At 44.2% G+C, this 22,885-nt stretch overlaps 1 protein-coding gene across 3 annotated transcripts in view; it reads left to right on the forward strand.

Moving 5' to 3' along the window:
• The first annotated feature begins 4,117 nt into the window (after positions 1-4,117).
• LOC140389659 (transmembrane 4 L6 family member 20-like) overlaps positions 4,118-22,885 on the forward strand; it is a 165,455-nt gene continuing 146,687 nt past the window's right edge. For 2 of the 3 annotated variants that reach the window (XR_011934440.1, XR_011934439.1), the window contains exons 1-4: positions 4,118-4,334; positions 6,409-6,474; positions 6,596-6,747; positions 8,522-8,927. Coding sequence is in view for 1 of the 3 variants with exons in the window: in XM_072473995.1 (XP_072330096.1) it covers positions 4,164-4,334; positions 6,409-6,474; positions 6,596-6,747; positions 8,522-8,867 (735 nt within the window). In the remaining 2 variants the exon portion in view is untranslated. Of the gene's footprint in view, positions 4,335-6,408; positions 6,475-6,595; positions 6,748-8,521; positions 14,560-22,885 lie in introns of those variants that run through there. The other variant, XM_072473995.1, reaches the window with a different exon arrangement.

Raw genomic sequence — 22,885 nt, forward strand, 5'->3', positions numbered from 1 at the left:
AACCCCCTCCAGACCTTTCGCACAAAGTCCCTAACCTGTAGATACCTGAACTCACTACCCCTCGGCAGCTCTACCCTCTCCCTTAGCTCCTCCAGACATGCGAACCCTTCCTCCAAATACAAATCCCTCACCTTGACCAGCCCCACTTCCCTCCACCTCCTGTATACATTATCCGTCCCCCCCGGCTCAAACCCATGATTCTCGCACAGCGGCGTTAGCACCGACATCCCTTCCATCCTAAAATGCCTCCTCAGCTGATTCCATATCTTCACCATGGACTGCACCACCGGACTCCCTGAATACCTACTCGGAGCCATTGGCAACACTGCCATCACCATAGTCCTCAAACTAGACCCCTTACAAGATTCCTCCTCCATTCTAACCCACTCTACCCCTTCTCCTTCCCACCACCACCGCCCCTTGCCCACATTCGCCTCCCAATAATAATGAAGCAAGTTCAGCAATGCCAACCCCCCCTGCTGCCTCTGTAGCAGGGTCCTTCCCACCCTCGGCATCTTCCCCGCCCATACAAAGTCAGGAATGATCGTGTCAACTTTCCGAAAAAAAGCCTTTGGTATAAAGATCGGGAGAACTTAAAAGATAAACAAGAACCTCGGCAGAATATTTATTTTCACCACTTGGACCCTCCCCGCCAACGTTAAGTGCAATGTATCCCACCTCTTAAGATCTTCCCTAGCCTCCTCCACCAGCTTTGTTAAGTTCCACTTATGGAGCCCCGTCCATTCCCTTGCTACCTAAATCCCCAAGTACCTAAACCTATCCTTCGCTACCGTAAATGGCATCCCTCCAAATCCCCTGGGACCTCGGCGCCGTGAGGCAGCAGTGCTAACCACCACTCCACCCTGCTGGCCCATATTGGACTCCATTCTTGAGGTAGGCCACCAGTGCTCATTGCCCTAAGCCCAGAGTTGTTGGCAAGTAGGAATAAGCTGCAGACACAATTCGAGCTATTGTTAACAGACAGAACGGTGGGCCAGCTGCGACAACTTTAATTCTGGATATGTTTAATAATTCCTTATGCCGAGGTTCGTAACCTTCTACCCTCACACAGGCATCTATCTTCTTGATTCTCAAGAAAGACATTGACCCAACAGAGTGTGGGTTGTATCGACTATCGACTAGTCACCGTCAGCTCCTTGGGGGGTTTAATTTTGGGAGGGGGGGGGGGGCGTAAATGTATGCTTTTGCTTGTTAGGCTCATTCTTTTATTTTATTGTGTAAGTGTAGTTAATTATTTTGTACGATTGTGTTTATTATGGCATTTTTAAAACTAAACATGCTTTTAAAAGATCACTCATGATATCTAACACTTACTAACTTTTGACACATGCAGAATGCATGTGCCAGGTTATGCTCATTGTTGCAATGCGGTTAACACTTAAATCCAAGTACCTAATTTTAACCAATATTTAACCATCACAATATTTCACTTTTTAAAAAATGAAACAAATATTATTGTATATAAGACAAAACAAGCATTATTAACTTAACAATCTGCTTTATAACTATGTATGTTATGGACTCACGTTTACTTCCTACATCCCCCAAGAATTCTCTTATAAAGCATATTAATCTTAAAGTTATATATTTTTGTAGGACCATCCATATGTATGCCACAATCTTTTGCAGAGTTTTCCTGAGCTCCAGCTATTCTCAGAGGTAAAACTTTAATTTACCCTCTCTTAATTATGAAGGTCACAGTCTCTTGTTCTGTTCACTTCTCCAATATTTAAAAAAAAAAAATTTAAAGTACCCAATTATTTTTTTTCCAATTAAGGGCAATTTAACGTGGCCAATCCACCTACCCTGCATATCTTTGGATTGTGGGGGCGAGACCCATGCAGAAACAGGGAGAATGTGCAAACACCACACAGACAGTGACCCAGGGCCGGTATTGAACCCGGGTCCTTGGTGCCTTGAGGCAGCAGTGCTAATGACTGCCCCACTGTGCCGCCCTGACTTTTCTAATACTTACAGGCCAATTTTCTGGTTACTTTCTTTTTCAATAAGACACTGAAGTCTGTTGATTCTCCCACGAGCTTCAATGTAGGCAATCTTCCATCTTATGTTCCTCACAAGACTCAAACTGAGATTAAGTCTCACCCACCTTCCACACAGTCAATTATGTAGTTAACCTGGTTACAGTGCAAATTTATCGAACTGTAATTTATTTTGGCTAACGTCTTTCAGTGAGTTGCACATCATGCAAGGTCCAAACTGCAGCTAAAAGCTCTCTCAGCAAACACTCCGATCAGTTGGAACCAAAGAACCTTCTGAAGCTCCACTCCACTTCTATAACCATGCAGCCTACCCTGAACTATCCTCCAACTAACCTTTAAGTTAATTGTCCCAACTTTAATTTTTTTAAAAACTTGGTTTAAGTAAATGGGTGAAATAAATGGGTTTTATAACATTTCAATGTTGATTAAATGCTTTTAAACCAACTTACCTCCAGCTCTTAAAAAAAAAAGCCATCTCTCTGGACTGCACTGCAAGCTGCGTAGACAGCAGATCTACAGTTACCTAGCTAAGTAAGCCCGTATGCTATTTAATAGCTCTATCTATTCTGACTTAAAATATATTTATCCCATTTTCTACAATAAAATTTTAATTCTGAAAAGTAAAAGGTGTATTCCAAAATACATGAAACATGAATTGAATATTTGAACACAATCACCATCAAGAGAGAATCCAACCATATCCCCATGAAGTTCAGTAGCATTACCATCACTGAATTCCCCACTATTAACATCCTAGGGGTATCATTGACCAGGAACTGAATTGGACTAGCCATATAAATACTATGGCTGCAAAAGCAGGTCAGAGGCAAGGAATCCTGTAGCGAGTAACTCGCCTCCTGACTCCCTATAGCCTGTCCACCATCTACAACCGGAGTGTGTTGGGATTTTCCCCACTTGCCTGGTTGCGTGCAGTTTCATTTTCACTCAAAAAGATCAGCACCATCCAGGGCAAAGCAGTCTGCTTGATTGGTACCCCAGCCACTAACTATCTTAAACATTCATTCCCTCCACCACAGGTGCACCATGGTAGCAGTGTGTACCCATCTACCAGATGCACTGCCTGCAACACGACAAACCTCCTTTGACAGCAGCCTCCAAATCTGCAACCTGGACAAGGACCGCAGACGCAAGGGAACATCACCACCTGCAAGTTCCTCCACAATCTACACCCCCCGACTAGCAAACTATAGCACCTTCCCTTCTATTGTTGAATTAAAATCCTGGAACACCCTCGCTACCAGGACTGGAATATAACTGTTCCAACAGGCGGGGATAGACAATAAATGCTGGCGTTGCAAATGACACCCACATTCCAGCAGCAAATGAAAGAGCTATACCATTGTACAACATGCAACAGCTTCAGGAGAGGAGGGGGATAAAAAGAGGAAATTAGAACAAGTTTAAAAGTTGTTCAAAAAATTCTATGCGATACCAGCAGGATTTGTTGACAGGTGTCGGGCACCTGAGTGACTGAGTGCCTATCTCTCCTGCCTCTGAGCCAGCGTATTCCAAACCCCTGTTTCAGGTTTGTTGACAATGAAAAAACCCAGCCACAGGTGCCGGCAAGCCTGCGTGTAGTGATGTTGGTCTTCACTTAGCCCAGGTAAATGGGGTTAAGATGAAGGTGACCAACTATTGTGGTGTCCCCCATGTAACATAGGGAAAGGAAGGACTGGCAGGATTTTATTGCACTGAAATTGAAACGATTATTACATGAAAATCATGAGATCACTGCCGTGCAATAATAGACCAAGTTAATCCCAGTGTAAAGTTCTCACTGGTACATTCAAACACCAGCATATTTAATTTTATACAAAATACCGTATCTTCTAACCGTATTTTATATTTTCTTACCCGTGGCTAATCGATATGTAACGTATATTTATCTACTGCTTGGACGACCTGATGATGTTAATAATTCAATTTAGTGAGTCAGAATTAAAGTTTGTCACAAACATACCCGCATCACAACTTTAGTCAAAAAATCCCCCAATATGGGCTTAAACTTTGAGCTAATATTTAACCACCACATTTTAAAGACCAATCGCCCTGGAACGGTAGTAATGTATCAATCTTTGACTTCCAGCTGCCTTTTGCTGTCGTATCTGCAAGAGAGCGGGAATGCCGTGCTTCACCTTGTTCAATGGGTCTTGCCTCCTTGCTTTGACCATTTTGGCTATTGTCCTGAATATGATACCTCTCATCGTGAACTGCCAGGATGGCCGGTTGTTTCAGAGCTCCATATCGTGTTATGAATGGTGGCTACCTGGTGTTTTTGGAGGCGGGATCTTGGTAAGATATTGCAGCGCACAGCCAGCTAGGGAGCCCTCCTGCAGGGTTAAAATAGACTTTACTTCTTCCATAGAGTAATGGAATTAGAAATGTTCTAGTATTAGACGAGGACTTGGACAGGGGCCAGAACCGCATAGGTGTAGATTCTTGACTGGGAGTAGTGCATATTTAAAAAGCAAGAATTCTGCGACTTCTTCACCTGATGCCGGTGTCTATGTATTTACAATCTGGACCTTGTGTTGCCCTATTATGTATTTTCTTTTTATTTTATTTTCATGCACTAAATTATCTCTTTTGAGATGGTCGCAGAAAAATACTTTTCACTGTACCTTGGTATACGTGACAATAAACAAATCCAATCCAACTTAATAGTGACTGGATAGTGGCTGACCAGTCTAGGATAATAATTTTGTTCTGGAATAAGATGATTTACAATGGAAATGTCAAGCCTGGTATTCATAGAATTCCTACAGTGCAGAAGGAAGCCTTTCGGCCCATCGAGTCTGCAACCGACCCTCTGAAAGAGCACCCTACCTAGGCCCAATCCCCAGCCCGATCCCAGTATCCCCACGTAACCTGCACATCTTTGGACTGTGGAAGGAAACCAGAGCACCCTGAGGAATGGGGAGAACGCGCAAACTCCACACAGACAGTCACCCGAAGTCGGAATTGAACCCGGGTCCCTGGCGCTGTGAGGCAGCAGTGCTAACCACTGTTCATGAGCATTGTCTTTTGAATGTGATTTACAAAAAAACAGGTCAGGGAAAAGTGCTAACCACTGTGCCACCCCGCTGCCCTTCTCTTTCTTATTCAGTTGGAAGTAGGTGATAATTATATAATTGCCCTGGAGGGACAGAAATTCTTCTTTTTTAATTTAGTGCACACAATTAATTTTTTCCAATTAAGGGGCAATTTAGTGTGTTCAATCCACCTATCCTGCACATCTTTGGGTTGTGGAGGTGAAACCCACGCAAACACGGGGAGAATGTGCAAACTCCACACAGACAGTGACCCAGAGCCGGGATTGAACCTGGGACCTCGGCGCCGTGGGGCAGCAGGGCTAACCCACTGCGCCACCGTGCTGGGGGTCAGAAATTCTAAGGTGTGTGTCCATATTTCCCAAACAGGAATGCCAAAGGTATGTTTTAGTCTGGCGCATTTCCATCTTTTAAAAAAAATAACTTTGTAAAACAATAAATTACTGCAAATGTTGGAAATCTGAAACAGAGACCAGAAAATCTTGCGTGGAAACACCTAGCAAGTCAGGCAGCATGTAGAAAGGAGCAATGAAGAATTGTTTTGAAGGAAGGTCACTGACCTGAATTTCTACCCCCCCCCCCCCCCCCCCCCCGCCCCAAGATACTGCTCGACTCGTCAGAGTGCTTCCACAGCACTTTCTGTTTTACCAGAGCACCTATTGATGTTTCAAGCACAGCGCTTCATGTTGTAACAATAAAACACGCCTGGTGAAAATTCAGCCCTGAAGACTGGAACATTGTGGTGTCTTCCCGTGGGGAAGCAAAACATCTGGAAACACGCTGGTCCATGACCTTCCATCAGGATTGATCACGTTTTCTCGCTCCACAGATGCCGCCTGACCTGCTGAGTATTTCCAGCATGCTCTGCTTTTATTTGCTTCCCTTTGGGTCCATCAACTTCTTAAGATATAAGGCAATAAAATGATTCAATTTTGTTTGATTGGCTGGAAGATCCAAGCTAAAGGACATGTGGTCGCAGCCCAATTCAATTTAGCACTTTGTGCCATTAGAAAGAAACATTTAGCTAAAAACTGTTTTAAATTTAATCTGCAACATAATGGAATATTGCTGGTGTGTTGCTACCGTGTGGCTAACATAGAAACATTGAAAATTCAATCTCCACACACACATTCAGGTTTTTGTTTTTAAACATGATGTTCACCCCCAATGTCAAAGCATTTCCTGTGCGGTTTCTGCTTAACATACATCTGTTTATTCCTGTTGAATTTTTTTTTTGAGACGGTCTGTTCTAAAATAACACTAACTCCAGAGCAGTTATTTCTCTGATCACTTTTTTTGGCTCCCGTTTGATACAGGTTATTCCAACAGTGTCCATGTCATTGGCAGCAAGGAAGGGACAGAAGTGCAATACCAGAACGGGGGTAGGTGCAACAATCAAATCAACACTGACATCTGAATTGAGTTTTATTTTGAACGTCGATAACCAAAACAAAAAAATTCCTTGCATGTGATCACCGCATAAACGTTTTATTCTTACTGCAGCTGCTGCTGTCTGCACTCTTCGGTCTGGTCAGTGTTCTTGGAGCCCTGTACTGTGCATTGGTCTCACTTCATTCACTTATTAAGGGACCACTGGTCTGCAATACAGAGAGCCACAGTCTGGAAAACTGCAGCTTCTCAATAGAAGACATAAAGCAAGTATTTGTTTACATATATCAAAACAATGGACAAACCAAAATATTGGTGTGGGGAGGGACACCTGCACTGCACGGCGGTACATTACACTGCAACAGGACATTGATAAAAAGCAAATTACTGTGGATGCTGGAATCTGAGACAAACACAGAGAATACTGGGCAATCTCAGCAGGTCTGATAGTATCTGTGGAGAGAGAACTGAGCTAACATTTCGAGTCTGGATGACTCTTTGACAAAGAGTTATCCAGACAGAACATTGATACTGCGTTAAACAATTACTTAGTCCAGATTTCTACAACACCGCATAGCGATTGGCTTATTGGACTTTTGGCTCACTGGTTATTATAGTCTCCGTATAATTTAAACCAATGATTTGATCTTTAAAAGCGCTTAAATTAAGATTGGGGTGTAAGAGACCAGTTCTGGTTCTCAGGAAACTAATGGGATTCCGAGCACTTTGGAGGCAGTGAGAAGAATTCCACGTGGTTAGTTGTTCTACCACAAGGAAGAGAGAATCGTACAGTAGAGCTGATCTAGGAAACCACCTCCTACCTGGCAGCTTGACAGCAGGTCTCCAACAACACAAGGTGAAGAGACAAAGTCACTTTGTTCTTGAGGTTGAGTGAAGAATGTTCTCTGGGACCGCAAGCTCTTCAAATCTTAAATTAACAGCAACAGGTTTTTTTGACATGGAGATGCCAGCATCGGTCTGGGGTGGGCACAGTAAGAGGTCTTACAACACGAGGTTCGAAACAAACCTGTTAGACTTTAACCTGGTGCTGTAAGTTTTTTTTGACTAAGGTGATGTGCCCGGTGGTCCGCCTTGATTTAGTTAGTCAGAGAGTTTTACAACACAGGAAGTGGCCCTTCGGCCCATGGTGTCTGTGGCGGTCTGCAGTAGCCTTGTATGTTATGGCGTTTCAAGTGTTCATTTAAATGCGTTGTAAATGTTGTGAGGGTTCCCTCCTCTACCACACTTTCGGGCAGTGAGTTCCAGATTGCCGTTACCTGTGGTGAATTTTTCCCCTCAAATCCCCTCTCAATCTCCTGCCCATTATCTTAATCAATGCACCCTGGTTATTCCTATCTATGTCCTTTATAATTTTGTACACCTTGATCAGGTCACCCCTCAGCCTTCTCTGCCCTCAGGAGAACAACCCCAGCCTAACCAGCCCTTCTTCCTAGCTGAAACGCTCTAGCCAGGCAACATCCTGGTGGATCTCCTCTGCACCCTTTCAAGTACAATCACGAGTGTGGCGACCAGAACTTTCTAGCTGTGACCCAGCGACTGTTTTATACAGATGTGTTGCAGTTGATCCAGTTTAATTTAAGAAGTCTTACAACACCAGGTTAAAGTTCAACAGGTTTGTTTGGAATCACTAGCTTTCGGGGCACAGCTCCTTCATCAGGTGAGTCGCACCTGATGAAGGAGCTGAGCTCCGAAAGCTAGTGATTCCAAACAAACCTGTTGGACTTTAACCTGGTGTTGTAAGACTTCTTACTGTGCCCACCCCAGTCCAACGCAGGCATCTCCACATCACAGTTTAATTTATCTCTTGCATCTATCTATCCAGATGCTCCCCATTAAGGCATTAAAGAAATATCACAAAAAATCCTTCTTTGCTAATCTGTGCACCAGCTACTGACATTGACAGAGATCTACACACAATCTCAGCCCAGTCTATTCTGCACCCTGATAGAAAAGCTGGAGAAAAATTGAATTATACACAAAAAGTATGCACTGAATTTATTGAAAATCTTTTTTTTCCAGGTCTCTTTCAAAAGTCAATATTGATTTGAAGTGGTTTATGGAAGCCAATTGCGGAATTAATCAAACTGGCTCTCACATTGTACCATTTGTGCCAACGGATCCAACAGGTACCAACTTTTCTACCGCCCCTATCAATAAATTAACAGTCTCCAGCGTGAAAGCCACACCGACTGCTCCCACCTTAGAGACGGATGTAAGGTTTCAAAAGATGATTCACAGGATCACATTCAGTGGACTCTTTTTGGTTGGAGTACTGGAAGTGATGGTCAGTGCGATGCAAATAATCGTTGGAGTTTGCGGCTGTATCTGCGGAACGTCCAGGAGGAGGCGCAGTAGAGCCGTGTAGTTGACCTGCAGTCAGCTCATGACTGCCCACAGTCCCCAATGAAAGGAAGCACAGTTTCTGGTATGGAAAAAAAATCATGTTGGCGCCGCTATTCCGAATGTTCTCTAAATAATATTTGTCTGAACTGCATTGTACAGAAAAGCCATAATCTAGCGGATTTCCTTCCTCTTCATTGAAACATCTTCCGTGCTGAATTTTTGATTGGTAACACATTATTCCAACTGGGAATGTATCTAATTGTTTAGATGTGTAAATTTAACAGAATCCATATATAATGAGTGTTGACCCGAGAAGAATCTCGAGTACCAACTAGATTGTCGCTTTGTGTGAAAGATATTTCTTAGCTTCCGCGGTGGGAGGAAATCTGGTTTTCGGCTGTGGTAGTTTTTCACACAGTTTTTCTAAAGCAGGATAAAGCAGCGGTTTTAATACTACTTATTTAGAACTGAATTCAATGTCATAAATCCCTTATGTGCTTTATATAAACCAAGAGTTTTGGTTGGCAGATAGAAGATAATAATTTATACTGACTTTATTATCAGCAGTGTAATAATGAAAAACCTTACCATGAATTATAATGTAATTAATCAATAATCTTTATAATACTACTAATCATAAGTTTTATTGTCACAAGTAGGCTTACATTAACACTGCAATGAAGTTATTGTGAAAAGCCCCTAGTCACCTGTTTGGGTACACAGAGGGAGAATTCAGAATGTCCAATTCACCTAACAAGCACGTCTTTCGGGGCTTGTGGGAGGAAACCGGAGCACCCGGAGGAAACCCACACAGACACGGGGAGAACGTGCAGACTCCGCACAGACAGTGATCCAAGCCGGGAATCGAACCTGGGACCCTGGCGTTGTGAAGCAACAGCGTTAAGACTGACCACCTTGAGGGCAAGCTGGACAACTCACATCCTCTACGCCTGAGACTAAAGGTTCCAAAAAGGACTGTTGTCTTTGACTTCTTCAGAGTTTAATTTAACCCATATCCCATTTTACTACCCTCTGAAGCCAACAGATGTGGACAGAACTGAACAAGTAGACGCACAAACAAAAACAGAAAATGCTGGACAATCTCAGCAAGCCTGACAGCATCTGTGGAGAGATAATCATCCAGACTTGAAACGTTCGTTCCCCCTTTTCTCTCCACAGATGCTGTCAGACCTGCTGAGATTGTCCAGTATTTTCTGGTTTTGTTTCAGATTCCAGCATCCACAGCGATTTGCTTTTATCTTAAGTGGATACACAAACCGGACATATTCTCCTCTGACCTGATCTGCTTCTTTATGGTCAGGATCCATCTGCAAAGAAGTACCATTAATATATGCAAGTTGGACCTCAAACAACAAGTGCCAACTCGAGAATAATCTAAAAATACATGTTTTTTTTAAAAACTACTAACGATTCATGAAATTTGGGCATCACTGGCAGCATTTTGTTGCCAATCCCTAACTGCTCCTGTGAAGGTGGTGGTGAACCACTTTCTTGAACTATTGGTGCTCTGAAAATAATCCATCGGTGCTTTTAAGTACGAATTCCTTGGATTTTGACTCAGTGATGGTGATATATTTCCAAGGTTCTGGGATCTGGAGGGGAACATGCAGGTCGTGTCCTTCACACATAGCTGCTGCTCTGAAGTGATTGAGGCAGTGGTAGAAGCAGGTGCTATCGAAGAAGCTTTAGAGAGTTGGTACAGGGCATCCTGCAAATGGAACACCCTCTGAAAATTGTGCACTGATGGCGGAGGGCCCGAACTCTTGGTGGATGAGATGCCAGTCAACTGGGCTGTTTTATTCTGCGTGGAGCTGAGCTTCTTGAGAGTGCTTTTGGAGGTGCACTCATCCAGGCAAGTGGAGATTATTACATCATGCTAATTAATGACTTATGCCTTGCAGATGATGGAATGGCTTTGGAGAGTCAGGAGGCTAATCACACATTGCACAATACTGTCTCTGACACATTGTTGTAGTTGCAGTATTTATGAGGCTGGTTGTGTTAATTTTTCAGTCACTGGTGACACCCTGGATATTTCTGGTAAAAATGTGACGATGGTGATGCCGTTGAAGGTCAAGGGGAGGAGGTTAGACTTTCTCTTGGAGGTGGTTATTGCCTGGCACTTGTGCAGCCTGAATGTTCAGCCCAAGTTTGCATATTCTCTCGATTGATTCACGTGGGGGCAGACTGAGGCATCATCTGAGCAGTTGCAAATAGACTAGAATATATTACACAATCACCCATGAACATCTGCACTTTTGACCTTAAGTTGGAGAGAAGGTGATTGATGAAGCAGCTGAAGACGTTTGCCCTGAGGATCTCCTGCAGCAACATCCTGGGTGAAATGATTGACCTCCCATAATCACAATTATCTTCCTCTGCTCTAAGTATGACTCTAACCAGTAATAAGTTTCATCGATTCCCATTGATTTTTCTCGGGCTCATTGATGCCACACTTTGATCAAATGTATTGCTGTCGAAGGCAGTCACTCTCATATCCCTTCTGAAATTCAGCTTTTCTGTGCGGATTTGGACCAGGCAATAATAAGGTCGGGAGCCAAATGATCCTGGCAGATTCTAAATTGGGTATTGGTGAACAGGTTATTGCTAAGTGCATACCTCCCATTATTTTGCCATTGACTAAGAATAGACTGACGGGATGGTAAGTTGACAGATTGGCGTTGTCATTTTTCATGAACAAGACGCACGGACAACTTTCCACTTTTCCTGGTAGATTCTAACCAGAGTAGAATCTGTTGGAAAGCAGCAGTTACATCGGCTTTCATCAGAAAGAATGAGAAGAATCTCTGTCAGACACAATGCAACATTTTCTGTGATTACAGCTTGATGATGATCTTTGCTCTCACACTTTAACGAAGAATCAATGATTTACTATTGCTGGTTAAATATTGTCATTTTGATCAAATATGTAAAAGGACTGATCTTTAACCTACCTGCTGGGGAGGTCAACCATACAGCAATGAGACCTTATCACGAGGCAACAATACCAAGACTGCAGCTTCTTACCAGAAAGTGGCTCTTGGGACATTAACATTCATATATGGGGAAAAATAGAAATCCAGCAATCCAAGGGATTCCTACATTACATTTTAAAATGTATTCAGCCTCTGATCTTCGAGTAAGCGTTCTCCAAGGCAGCCTTTAGGACGCGCGACAACGCAGAATCGCCGAGCAGAAACTTATAGCAAAGTTCCGCACACGAGTACGGCCTCAACCGGGACCTTGGATTCATGTCACATCACATTCACCCCCCACCATCTGGCCTGGGCTTGCGAAATCCTACCAACTGTCCTGGCTTGAGACAATTCACACCTCTTTAATCTGGGGCTACCCCACTCTCTGGATCTGTAGACTTAATTATCTGCAAATACTCACATTCAAAGTATCGTCTTGCATCTTTGACTTTGTCTATATATATGTTTCTGGAACCTACCTCTTCATTCACCTGAGGAAGGAGCAGGGCTCCGAAAGCTAGTGATTTGAAACAAACCTGTTGGACTTTAACCTGGTGTTGTACGACTTCTTACTGTGATCACCCCAGTCCAACGCCGGCATTTCCACTACATTTTAAAACACATTCCATTTCCATCTGATGATATATGTTGGCTCCCTTATATCACATTGCAAATTGCAGATTGTATTTGCAATTATTTCATCTCATTCCAGGATTCTAAATTAAGAAAATATTCAGGTGGCTAATATGTCATCAAAGATTCCTCTTAAGTTTGATAAAACATCAGAGAATGCCAGAATGTAACAAGAAAGTGAAACTGCATCCATTGACTGGAGCCTGTCCTTTTTCAACAATGTGTCTTTAAACTGATTTCTGCCAACAGCGGATACATCTCATTTACTCCTCAGGTTAATATAAAATTATGTTTTGGGGGAAAATGTAAAATATAATTTTAAAGTTACTTTACATTCTATTCGAATCTAGTGCTTGCATGGAATATAACATAGAAATATATGAAGTTATGCATTTTTGTAGGAAGAATAAAGGAGCTGAATATTATTTAAATGGAGAAAGACTGCAGAAAGCTGCAGCGCAGAGATTTGGGGGTCGTCGTGTGTAAATTACAAACATTTAGCATGCAAGTTCAGCAGGTAATTGGGAAAGCAAATAGAATGTTGGCCTTTATTTCAAAGGGAATGGAGTGTAAAAATAGGGAAATCCTACTAAAACTATACAAGGCACTAGATAGACCACACCTGGAATACCATGAACAGTTTTGGTCCCCTTGTCTTAGATATACTGGCCTTGGAGGCAGTCCAGAGAATGTTCACTATGTTGATCCCGGGTATGGAGGGATTTTTCTAATGAGGTGTGGTTAATTAGATTGGGACTGTACTCATTGGAGTTTAGAAGAATGCATGGCGACCTTATCGAGACATATAGGATTCTCAGGGGGCTTGACATGGTAAATGTCGAGAAGATGTTTCCTCATGTGGGAGAGTCTAGGACCAGAGGGCATAATCTTAGAGTAAGAGGTCGTCCATTTAAGACAGCGATTAGGAGGATTTTCTTCTCTCAGACCCGTGATCTCCAACCTTTTTAAGCACAAGATTACGTTTAGAATCCAAATTCAGCACAAGATCTACTCTTAAAAACTCAACTTTATTAAAGCCTGTATTGACACCCAGCATTGACGGTGCACCATCGGTTGCTATTGAAACCAGTTCCTTGATTGGAATGTTTTTCTCGGTCATGCAGAATCATAGAATTAAAGTGCAGGAGGCCATTTGGCCCATCGAGTCTGCACCGGCCCTTGGGAAGTGCACCCTACCCAAGCCCATACCTCCACCCTCTCCCCATACGTCCTCTCTATCCCCATAACCCCACCTAACCTTTTTCGGACACTCAGGACAATTTAGCACGGCCAATCCACCTAACCGGCACATCTTTGGACTGTGGGAGGAAACCGGAGCACGCGGAGGAAACCCACGCAAATACGGGGAGATCCGCAGTCAGTGACCCAAGCTGGGAATCGAACCTGGAACCCTGGAACTGAGAAGCAACTGTGCTAACCATTGTGCCATCGTGCTGCCCAATGTACTTTTTGAATTTGTTGTAAACATTCTGGTCTGTTGTCTCTTTAAGTGGCAAATGAGTGAGAAAGTCCTCCTTTGTTGTTGAGTTTCTGAATGCCATGTGAACAAAAACAATCAGCTAGGCCGTATCCGTCATGTTTACTGATCCATCAAACCGCAGTGAGAAACTTTTACAGCTAGATAAGTCTTAGTGTATTTGCTGAGACATGTCCACCCTTCTGACTACTGTTCAAGCACCAAGTGGCATGCTCTTGATGCTTGACGTAATTTCATGTTTTTCAAGACTTTGAATGAAGTGTTGGTAGTAACATCAGCCTCCTTGATAACTTTGCCATCGGTGAATGGTTTATGCAATGTGATAAGACGCCTCTTTGCTAGCCTTGCCTTGAGCCAAGGTTTTGAGTGACTTGAGCTTTCAAAATTCCCTTTGACTCCCCAACTTTGTCCAAATCACGCTGTTTAAAGGGAAATTTAATGTGCATTGTCTTGTGATGCAGTTCCAAATTACCTCTTTTACACAAGGCTACACTGTTGACAAACGCGACAAATGATCTTGCCTTTGACATTAGCGGAAATAAATTTGTTTTCCCATTCCTGGTGGAAATGGTAAGCTTTTGGCCTCATTCCTGGCTCCTCGCTTATCATTTTGTATTCAACCAGCTTATTCCAAGTTTTGGCACCTGCAAGAAACACATTGCCCGAGTCCCACAGATTTTTTTGGCATTGTTCGACACAAATCAATGAGCTGATTTGTTCATCATTACAAGAAATCTCGAGCCTCGTGCAATTTGGCACAGATCGGCAGGCAATGTCAATCTATTGTTCAAGATCCCGGGATCAACCTGTCGATCGCGATTGATTATTTGGAGATCAGTGTCTCAGAGGGTAATGAATCTGTGGAATTTTTTATCATAGAGCCGTAAATGCTAGGTCGTTATGTTCAAGGCTGTGATAGACAGATGTTTGATCAGTAAGGGAATTAAAGGTTATGGGGAGAAGGCCGGAAAGTGAAGTTGAGGATTATAATCAGATCAGCCATGATCTCATTGAATGGTGGATCAGACTCAATGGGCCGAATGGCCTACTTCTGTCCTACATCTTATGGTTTTTACTTTACATGCATTGGTAAGTGAAATTATAATGTTTGGATCCTTCTAAATTTGATTGCAGGTTGCCTGCATTATATCACCATGTTTAAAGCTGAATATACTGTTCAATACTTCTACCTGGCAGGTCCACACTGCCTAATCTATAATATAGGTTATTTTTAAAATCTTGCCAGTGAATGCAAATATCATTGGTACATTGCTCTCTTTGCTGCACCTTCAAGTATTTTTCTTTCACCATCACCTCCACCTCCCCCCACCCCCCTGCGTCCCTTCGGTTACATGGGGAGGTGGCCCATCATCTTTCATCATATTAGCATCCATTAAAAGAAGTCAGATCTCTCACCGAACGAGGAATCAGGGATGGAGGGAGGAGAAAAAAGTTAGGTTTGGAATGGTGGGGGCTGCCATTAAATGGTGACATTTATTAATAGCCAATGCATTTCCCTGCATAGTACGGCTTTTAAAGTCATATTAAGGATTTGAGCTATAGTTTGGAATCCAGTTGTAACGGTTATGATTCAACCTTTCCAGAATCTCTCCAAATGGAGAAAATTTGGCCAGGTAGCCAGGAACTAGGGGAAAGCAGCCAAAGCATGAGAGGGTGAGATAGACCGGGAGTGTGGGGGGGGGGGACAACTCAATCTAAGAGGAAGGAAAGGTGAACCACAGGGGCGGGGTGGAGGGGGGGAGAAGAGAACATAAGAATATAAGAACTAGGAGCAGGAGTAGGCCATCTGGCCCCTCGGGCCTGCTCCACCATTCAATGAGATCATGGCTGATCTTTTGTGGACTCAGCTCCACTTTCCGGCCCGAACACCATAACCCTTAATCCCTTTATTCTTCAAAAAATTATCTATCTTTATCTTAAAAGCATTCAATGAAGGAACCTCTACTGCTTCACTGGGCAAGGAATTCCATAGATTCACAACCCTTTGGGTGAAGACGTTCCTCCTAAACGCAGTCCTAAATCTATTTCCCCTTATTTTGAGGCTATGCCCCCTAGTTCTGCTTTCACCCGCCAGTGGAAACAACCTGCCCACATCTATCCTATCTATTCCCTTCATAATTTTATATGGTGCTATAAGATTCCCCCTCATCCTTCCAAATTCCAACGAATACAGTCCCAGTCTACTCAACCTCTCCTCGTAATCCAACCCCTTCAGCTCTGGGATTAACCTAGTGAATCTCCTCTGCACACTCTCCAGTGCCAGTATGCCCTTTCTCAAGTAAGGAGACCAATACTGAACACAATACTCCAGGTGTGGCCTCACTAACACCTTATACAATTGCAGCATAACCTCCCTAGTTTTAAACTTCATCCCTCTAGCAATGAAGGACAAAATTCCATTCGCCTTCTTAATCACCTGTTGCACCTGTAAACCAACATTTTGCGACTCATGCACTAGCACACCCAGGTCTCTCTGCACAGCAGCATGTTTTAATATTTTATCATTTAGATAATAATCCCTTTTGCTGTTATTCCTACCAAAATGGACAATCTCACATTTGTCAACATTGTATTCCATCTGCCAAACTCTAACCCATTCACTTAACCTATCCAAATCCCTCTGCAGACTTTCAGTATCCTCTGCACTTTTTGCTTTACCACTCATCTTAGTGTCGTCTGCAAACTTGGACACATTGCCCTTGGTCCCCAACTCCAAATCATCTATGTAAATTGTGAACAATTGTGGGCCCAACACTGATCCCTGAGGGACACCACTAGCTACTGATTGCCAACCAGAGAAACACCCATTAATCCCCACTCTTTGCTTTCTATTAATTAACCAATCCTCTATCCATGCTACTACTTTACCCTTAATGCCCTTTATCTTATGCAGCAACCTTTTGTGTGGCACCTTGTCAAAGGCTTTCTGGAAATCTAGATATACCACATCCATTGGCTCCCTGTTATCTACCGCACTGGTAATGTCCTCCAAAAATTCCACTAAATTAGTTAGGCACGACCTGCCCTTTATGAACCCATGCTGCCTCTGCCCAATGGGAAAATTTCCATCCAGATGCCTCGCTATTTCTTCCTTGAAGATAGAGTCCAGCATCTTTCCTACTACCGAAGTTAAGCTCACTGGCCTATAATTAACCGCTTTATGCCTACCTCCTTTTTTAAACAGTGGTGTCACGTTTGCTAATTTCCAATCCGCCGGGACCACCCCAGAGTCTAGTGAATCTTTGGTAAATTATCACTAGTAGAGACAGGGAACAATAGAGGAGAGCCAGGGAGGCAGGGAAACATTAACAAACTTGACATCCACAGGAACAGAGAAAAATGAGAATACAAGCGGAAGACGGAAGGGCCGGCTTAAGTGGCAGTGTGCACGAGAAGACAACGGCGGCAAAATCCGGCTGGGAGAAGCGAGGGGCAACAACAGCACCAGACTCATTCGAGGATTGCCCTCCAGAAGTGACTCGCCGGCACAAACGGATGCCTACTTATATATATATATATCATATCCTGTGTACATAACGGCAAAATATACTCTGTTCAAAAATCCAATCAAAAAATTTATAAAAAGGAAACACGCCAGCGGTTCTGCGCATGCGCCAACTCGTGCTGGCCTAGCCCCCAGAATTGCGGAGGATTTCGCAACTTCCGGGCGGCCCGATGCCGGAGTGGTTCACGCCGCTCTTGGCGCCGGTATGGGCCGCCCTGCCAATTCTGGGAGAATCCCGGCCTTAAGTCTGAGAGTTAGAGTGTGGTTGACTGCAGTGGTCCTGTTTTTTTTTTAAGGATTCTGTTTTGCAGGTCCTTGGAGCTTTTAGCAGCCAGAAGGTGAAATTGACAGAAGAACGTGTTTTTCAGTCCGGGTTAATGCACTGTGGTTGGACCGGTGATAGACCCTGGGGAGTTCATGTACTTTCAGTCCCTGGAAAGTTAATTTGTTTTTTAGATTGGAGAGATGATGTCAGTACTGTGTGGAGCTAAGGTAGAGCGAGATATTTTGACATAGCTTTTGGGAGAGAGGAGTTGAAGTCTGATCTGGCAACCCTAATTCTTTTTAACCACAAGTAAAGGCAGTTTTTCTTTCCTAGAAGGATAGTTTTAAAAAGAGCAATAATATTTTAAAGCAGAGCAATCTTGTCTGAAGACAAGGAAGAAGCTGAAACAACCCAGTTGAAGCAGCTATGTGAAGATATTCAGCCAGAGTCTGAAGGGCTAGAGTCTGCAGGGGTTCTAACTGGGGCGCAAATCTGTTCTGTAAAGCAAGTATAACTACATGCCTTGCTGATTTTTAAGCGGGATTGCAAGCTGTATGTTTCTTTTCTTGTTGTTCAATGGGGAATTGAGTAGTAGTGTTAAGGGGTAGTTGTAAGCTGTTCTTTTCGGGTGCGAAGTTAAAGAGTTTAACACTGTATTCAGAATAAAGTTTTGTTTTAAAATACCAACAAAAAAAAAAGATTCAACCTTTCTGGATCAAATTAGAATAGGAACTGGTCAGGAGAGAGTTGATCTCCATCAGGGCTCACAAGGGGAAAACAGAGGCCAAAGAGAGGGAAAGATTACTGGGGGAGATTTTGAGTGCGCCAATTGGGGTGGCCGAGGTGACCAAAGGGCTGGGGAACATGCAGGCAGGGAAGGCCCCGGGACCTGACGGGTTCCCGGTGGAATTTTACAGGAAATACGTGGACTTGTTGGCCCCGCTGCTGGTAAGAACCTTTAACGAGGCCAGAGAAGGGGGGACCCTACCCCCGACAATGTCGGAGGCGACGATATCACTAATCCTGAAGCGAGATAAAGACCCGCTGCAATGCGGGTCTTATAGGCCTATCTCGCTCCTGAATGTGGACGCCAAGTTGCTGGCAAAGGTGCTGACAATGAGGATAGAGGATTGTGTCCCGGGGGTGGTGCATGAAGATCAGACAGGGTTCGTAAAGAGGAGACAATTGAATGTCAACGTGCGACGGCTATTGGGGGTAATAATGATGCCCCCAGCAGAGGGGGAGGCAGAGATAGTGGCAGCAATGGATGCAGAGAAGGCATTTGATAGGGTAGAGTGGGAGTATCTATGGGAGGTGCTGAGGAGGTTGGGGTTCGGGGAGGGGTTTGCCAGCTGGGTTAAACTCCTCTATGGGGCCCCAATGGCAAGTGTAGTCACAAATCGGCAAAGGTCGGAGTATTTTCGACTACATAGGGGAACAAGACAGGGATGCCCGCTGTCCCCATTACTGTTCGCGCTGGCAATTGAACCACTGGCCATAGCGCTGAGAGACTCCAGGAAATGGAGAGGGGTGGTTAGAGGGGGAGAGGAACATCACTCTACGCAGATGACCTACTGCTGTATGTGGCGGATCCAGTGGGGGGGATGACAGAGGTTATGCAGATATTGAGGGAGTTGGGAGATTTCTCGGGATATAGGCTTAACATGGGAAAGTGAGCTTTTCGTGATACACCCTGGGGATAGAGTAGAGGGATAGATGGCCTGCCGCTAAGGAGAGTGGAAAGAAACTTCCGATACCTGGGGATTCAGATAGCCAGGAGCTGGGGAACCTTACACAGACTCAATCTGACTTGGCTGGTGGAGTAAATGGAAGAGGATTTCAAAAGGTGGGATATGCAGCCGCTGTCACTGGCGGGCAGAATGCAGGCGATTAAGATGATGGTCCTCCCGAGGTTCCTATTTGTGTTTCAATGTCTCCCTATATTGATCACTAAGGCCTTTTTCAAAAAAATACATAGGAGCATCATGAGCTTCGTATGGGCAGGGACGGCCCAGAGGGTAAGGAGGGGGTTCCTGCAACGTAGCAGGGACAGAGTGGGACTGGCGTTGCCGAATTTGGGCGACTATAACTGGGCCGCCAATGTGGCGATGATCCGTAAGTGGATGATAGAGGGAGAGGGGGCGGCGTGGAAAAGGCTGGAGATGGCATCCTGTAAAGGAACGAGCTTAAAAGCGCTGGTGACGGCGCCACTACCGCTCTCCCCGAAAAGGTTTACCACAAACCCAGTGGCGGCGGCAACATTAAGTATCTGGGGGCAATGGAGGCGACAGGGGGTGTGCTGGGAGCCTCGGTGTGGTCCCCGATCAGGAACAACCATAGGTTTGCCCCAGGGAGGTTGGACGGAGGGTTCCAGAGCTGGCACCGGGCAGGAATTAGGAGAGTGGGAGAGTTATTTATAGATGGGACGTTTGCGAGCGCTAGAGGAAAAGTATGAGCTGCCTCCGGGGAATATCTTTAGGTATATGCAGGTGAGGGTGTTCACAAGACAACAGGTGAGGGAATTTCCGCTGCTCCCGACACAGGGGATCCAGGATAGAGTGCTTTCGGGGGTGTGGGTCGGGGAGGGCAAAGTGTCCGAAATATACCGGGAGATGAGAGAAGAGGGGGAGGAGCAGGTAGAAGAACTGAAAGGAAAATGGGAAGAAGAGCTCGGGGAGGAGATTGATGAGGGTTTGTGGGCTGATGCCCTAAGTAGGGTAAATTCCTCTTCCTCGTGTGCCAGGCTTAGCCTGGTCCAATTTAAGGTGCTACATAGAGCACACATAACAGGAGCGAGGTTGAGCAGGTTCTTCGGAGTGGAGGACAGGTGTGGGAGGTGCGGGGGAAGCTCGGCGAACAACACACATGTTTTGGTCGTGTCCGGCACTGGAGGGGTATTGGAGGGGAGTGGCAAGAGTGATCTTGAAGGTGGTGAAGGTCCGGGTCAAGCCAAGCTGGGGGTTAGCTATATTTGGGGTAGCGGATGAGCCGTGAGTGCAGGAGACGAAAGAGGCCGATATTGTGGCCTTTGCGTCCCTAGTAGCCCGGCGTAGGATTTTACTCATGTGGAAGGAAGCGAAACACCCCGGCGTGGAGGCCTGGATAAACGATATGGCAGGGTTCATAAAACTGGAGCGGATGAAGTTTGCGCTGAGAAGATTGGCTCAGGGGTTCACCTGGCGGTGGCAACCGTTCCTCGACTATCTAGCGGAACGTTAGGGGGAAAATAGATAGCCAGCAGCAGCAGCCCAGAGGGGGGGGGGGGGGGGGGAGGGAAGGGTAAATTGTGTTCTAGATGGGGTGAAGGGGCGGGGGGGGAGCACTATTTCATGTTATTTTGTTAGTTCACTATTTTATTTAAACAATGTTATCTATCAGTTATCATGTTCCCGTTTTTGTAAGGGGGAAAAATTGTGTTTGAAAACTTTAATAAAATATATATATAAAAAAAAAAAATGCTGATAATTCCAAATTATTTGTATTCTGTTTTTAACACTTGGCATCTGGGTATCATTCTGTAATTCTATGTCACACACTCACCAAGGTAAAAATAATCTATGATGCAGTGTCCGGAACTGAAATGGTCCACCAGGCCTAGTTTCATGGCTTTGTATAGCTGTTGCATTTCAATCTTCTAAACATAAAGTACAGCATTCGATTCTCTTTTTGATTATTTTCTGCACCGGTCCATGACATTTCAGCAAGTTGTGCATTTTAATCCTTTGGACCACTACTGTTTCTAACTTTTCACTATTTAGAAAGCACACTATTGTTTTTAGGTGTGAAGTAGATGACTCAATATTTGCCTACATTCATTCTTTAATGTGCGATGTTATGCTTATATCAACGCTTACAATGCTGCCAATCATTGTTTCAGTGGCAAACAGGGATATTCGGCTCTTTTGTCACATCTTGTTAAAAAATGAGGTGACTAGTCAAGGGTTTGATCAATTTTCCATTAAGTTGCACGTATGTTGGGTAGGTACCGGACAGGCCCTCTGCCTTAAATGATACAAACATTTGCAGCTGTGCAAGAAAACGTAAAAGGCACCATGCAAGTAACAAGATTGTGCAGAATGAAAAAAATTTAAAGGGATCTTGGCACCAATACAGATCTCTGTGCAACACCCTGCCAATGTTTTTTTTCATTTGTTTATGGGATCTGGGTGTCACTGACTAGGTGAACATTTATTCCCCATCAATAACTGCCCCAGAGTATGTGGTGGTGAGCTGTCTTCTTGAACCTCTGCAGTCACCGTGGTGTAGGTACACCCACTGTCGTTAGGGAGGGAGTTCCAGGACTTTGACCCAGTGACAGTGATGGAACAGCGATATATTTCCAAGTCAGAATGGTAAGTGGCTTGGATGGAAACTTTCAGGTGGTGCTATTCCCATGCATCTGCCATCCTTGACCTTGGGAATCTCCGGTCAGGGTGTCCCCAGATCTGCTGCTCTTGTTCGTTGTCCTTCTAGATGGTAGTGGTCATGGGTTTGGAAGGTGCTGCCGAAGGAGCCTTGGTGAGTTCCTGCAGCACATCTTGTAGGTGGTACAAATTGCTGCCACAGTGCGTCAGTGGTGGAGGGAGTGAACATTGAAGGTGGTGCATGGGGTGCCAATCAAATGGGCTGCTTTGTCCTGGATGGTGTCAAGCTTCTGGAATGCTGTTGGAGCTGCATCCATCCAGGAAAGTGGAGATTGTTCCATCACACTCCAGCCTTGAGCCTTGTAGATACTGGACAGGCTTTGGAGAGTCAGGAGGTTAGTTACTCACTGCAGGATTCCTAGCCCCTGACCTGTTCTTGTAGCCACAATATTTATATGACAGTCCAGTTCAGTTCAGTTTCTGGTCAATGATAATCCCCAGCTATCCATATCCTATTCTCCATCTCTTGCTGCTCAGAATCCTAGTCTGAAAATGGTAAAAATAAAAATGTAATTTAAAACATACGTCAAACATTACCGTAACCTTTTTTGACAAGAGTATGCTAATGTAATTAAACCTGAATCCATGGCATCAAAATGGCTCAAAAATATTTTCTGTATTGTACAGCAAGAAAGAGGACAAAAAAAACCACAAGATATCCGAGCAATATCATTACTCATTCCAACATTACTCTTACC

This window comes from Scyliorhinus torazame, chromosome 14, assembly GCF_047496885.1.
Source record: "Scyliorhinus torazame isolate Kashiwa2021f chromosome 14, sScyTor2.1, whole genome shotgun sequence".
NCBI classification, from domain to species: Eukaryota; Metazoa; Chordata; class Chondrichthyes; order Carcharhiniformes; family Scyliorhinidae; genus Scyliorhinus; species Scyliorhinus torazame.